The sequence below is a fragment of the Vidua chalybeata genome, chromosome Z (assembly GCF_026979565.1).
Source record: "Vidua chalybeata isolate OUT-0048 chromosome Z, bVidCha1 merged haplotype, whole genome shotgun sequence".
Classification (NCBI taxonomy): domain Eukaryota; kingdom Metazoa; phylum Chordata; class Aves; order Passeriformes; family Viduidae; genus Vidua; species Vidua chalybeata.
This window is the reverse complement of record NC_071570.1, coordinates 49,883,544-49,886,959: the sequence shown is the minus strand read 5'-3', so window position 1 is coordinate 49,886,959 and position 3,416 is coordinate 49,883,544. Positions and strand designations below refer to the sequence as shown.

The 3,416-nt window shown below is 43.2% G+C and overlaps 1 protein-coding gene across 1 annotated transcript; it reads right to left on the bottom strand.

The window, feature by feature from the left end:
* Positions 1 to 386: 386 nt before the first annotated feature.
* Positions 387 to 3,197, bottom strand: LINGO2 (leucine rich repeat and Ig domain containing 2). Its single transcript, XM_053931996.1, has one exon. The coding sequence runs from the start codon at positions 3,162 to 3,164 to the stop codon at positions 1,344 to 1,346; it is 1,821 nt and encodes a 606-aa protein (XP_053787971.1). The 5' UTR covers positions 3,165 to 3,197; the 3' UTR covers positions 387 to 1,343.
* Between the last annotated feature and the right edge of the window lie 219 nt (positions 3,198 to 3,416).

Sequence of the window (3,416 nt, the reverse complement as noted above, 5' to 3'; positions counted from 1 at the left end):
CTAAAATCTGGAAAAACCTGCCCCTCTTGCTCTAAGGTACTGCCCCTTAAAGAAACATAACCTCATTGTTATTAAAATGGCATCAAGAATAGCTAAGTAATCTGTTCTTGGAAATTAGCTTTGCGTCTTTGTGTTATCTACAAATATACAAGATGAGAATGACAGTGGCTAGAGGTTCATTATATCTGGCAGTATGTCAGCCTTTTTGAGGCTATCATGTTTAAAACATTATTTTAGTGTTATAAATCCCCATATTATTCATGAACAACTGTAGTTTACTTGGCATTGGAGAGAGTTCATTCCTAGTAACAGTGTTTGTATGTTTGTATAAAGAGTAAGATGACCATATTTCGCAAGGAGTCTGCAGAATGTGTTATGCTCTTTATTTAGCCCAGTACACATTAACATTTTAACAATAGCTTTGAAATTAATATAAGGGCTAACAAAACTGATTCTTTCTCTTCAAGGTAGAACTCAACTCCTCCATGCCAGCATTGACTAGTGGGTTGCCTTCCCTGTGTGAGAACCAGGGCTGTATTACAGTAAACTGGTCCAGTGTGATATCACAGATATAAAAAATATTCCGTTCTGTATCAAAACTAGGCACATGCCTTATATTTATATGAAGAGTAGATGACAGAGTTGAGCGGTTTTGCTCTCAACTATTCAGCTCTGGCCTTCTACATGAGGAGAAAAATATCTTATTTCTAATTAGTAACTACGAGGAACTAATTTGGGTTTTTGTGGTATTTAAAAGATGGGTGACATCACACTTGGGTCAGTATTGGTGGATATGTAAAAGTACAACCTCTCATTTGTATTGCTTCAAAATGTACAGAGTATAGATGTAGATTTAAAAAAAAAAAAGCTACCAATTTTTTTTGTTGTGTTGAACCAACTAGAAGGGAGGATGCAAAGTTTTACCAAATGAGATAGATGGATATAAATTTCATTGTACAGTGTGGTTTAGACAAATGTGTCTTTTTCTTTAAGTATGTAAATCCTACACTGTAGGGTTTTTTAAATTTTTCCTTTTGTAGCAGTAGAAAATGTTGAACAATTGTCCATGAGCATGAGCCAGTGGTTCATTGCTGATATCCCCAGAATGCCAATATTTGCAATGCAAACAGTTAGTACAATTTCCCAGTTCTATGAAAGGCCCTGACACATCTGCCTCAAGGTCTGGAGGCTCTGTTGTATAACCATAAATAGTCTTTCCATTTTCATATAACCTTTTGATACACTTACAGCTGCATTAAGCTGCTTCTGCCTAGCAATTCCACATGCCAGGCTGTTTTAATTGGTTTTAATGCCACAGAAAAAGCACTGCTAGCAGAATACTATCAAATCATTTTCATATTGAACCTTCGTGGTCCAGAAACCTCCCCTTCAACCACAGCACCATTGTTTTTGCGAGGGACATATTCAAGGTCAATGCTGGTTTTGTGTTTGCCTTTCCCTCGGCTCCACACAAAAAGAAGAAGGAAACAAAATAAAACCACTCCAAGGAACGTGAAACAGCCCATAGCTGTGGACACCAATATTGTCTTGAGGTCCAGAGAGTAGCTGTTTGCATTTGTTCCATTAGAACTTGTGTCGTTGGAGTCTGTCATATACATAGGGGTCCTGTTGGCATAAAGGAAACGGTCTGAAGTAAACCCCTTTACTGTCAGGGAGGCCGAGTAGGTATCATTCCCAGCTGCGTTACTTGCAATACAGTAATAGATCCCAGTGTCCTGGTCTTGGGCAAATCGGATCTCCAGGGTGCCATCTCCCAGCACAGTGGCTCTACCATTTGATTTAGTGGTGATCAGCCTCCGGCGTGGGGTAACCCAGGAAATGGTTGGCTGTGGGTCCCCGTCAGCATTGCACATCAGTTGCACGGTCTGTCCTTCCTCCACTACCAGGTACTGCAACTTCTTGTCTTGTATCTTGGGTTTCTTACAGGTGAAATAAAAGGAGAGAGCTGTGCTGTGAAAGTCTCTGAATGACCTCTCTCTGACACGGTCTGGGCCAGCGCACATTGGTGGCTCGCCACCAAACTGCAAGGTGGGCTGCCGCTGCAAAATCCAAAGAAGACGACAGTCACAGGCCAGAGGATTGTTGTTAATGCAGAGGACCTCAATGCTTTTGGAGGAATGGAATACATTCTCTTCTAAGGTTTCTAACAGGTTTTGGGACACGTTAAGCACGCGTAAGAATCGGAGCCCTTGGAAAGCATGTGGTTCAATGGTGCGCAGCTGTGCCCCCACCATGTGGAGCTCCTGCAGGCGCACTAAATCCGACAGCATTCCTGCCTCGATGGTGCTGATGGGGTTGTAAGAGAGGTTGAGATATATCAGGTAAACCAAATGTTTAAGAGCAGAGTAAGGTACTGCAGACAGGTTGGTGTTTGTGATGGAGAGAGAAGTCAGGTTGAGACCATACAGACTGTTGGCAGGCAGCATGTCCAGGAGGGGCCAGGCCTCTATCTGCAGGTCTTTCAGGCGAAACAGTCTTTTAAAGGCGTATGCTGGCAAAGCATTAATGTTGAGCTGTTTCAAATGCAGGCTGATGAGGTTGTGCAGGTGAGAAAGAGCTTCTGTTGGTACAGCTGTGAGGTTGCATCTCTCCAGGGTGAGCTGCTCCAGGCTAAGCAGCCCACTGAAGGCCCTGTGTGATATATACACCAAATCATTGTCCCCAACCTCCAGGGATTTTAGGTTATGCAGATCTTGAAACATGTAGTCCAGCAAAATTACAATCTTGTTTTCACTTATATCAAGCTTTGTTAAGTTTGACAACCCAGTGAACACCCCAAGGGGGACCAGCTTCAGACGGTTTCCTTTCAGCCTCAAGGAGCGCAAGTTGAAGAGATTGTTAAAAGCTCCAGGCTCCACATTGGAGACAATGTTGTCGCTGAGATCAATCTCCTCCAGCAACGGGTATGATGTGAATTCCTCAGAGTTAACACTTTTCAGTCGGTTCTTGCTGAGGTCCAAGATTTTGGTCTCAATGGGAATGCCTTCTGGGATGGACATCAGACGTCTTCGGTGACAGCTGACAGACTTGTTCTGTGCTGAGCATTCACAGCGGGCTGGGCAGCTTGCAGTGGGGCTTGTGAAGACAAGCAGCACAGCCAGACCCAGGAACAGCGGCCAGAATGATAGAGCTGTGTGACGCATGACTCCACTGATCTGGGCTAACCCTCCGTCACGGGCCTGTGGGGTGAGGATGGGAAAGGGGAGAAGTTAAGTCTGCAGAAAAAGAACAGTACCATTGCAAAGAAAATGCATGTGTTTTCATATTGAACAAATTGATAAAACCATGACATTTTGAATGTCATGACCTACATAAAAGCATATTTTACTTCAGTATCATAGGGCTAGTCAAAGTATTCGTTCATCCAGCATTTTCCTCCAGATGTTGGTGAAGAC

Bases quoted from the DNA above. Each gene is read 5' to 3' on its own strand.
- LINGO2 (XM_053931996.1), bottom strand. From the start codon at position 3,164: ATGCGTCACACAGCTCTATCATTCTGGCCGCTGTTCCTGGGTCTGGCT.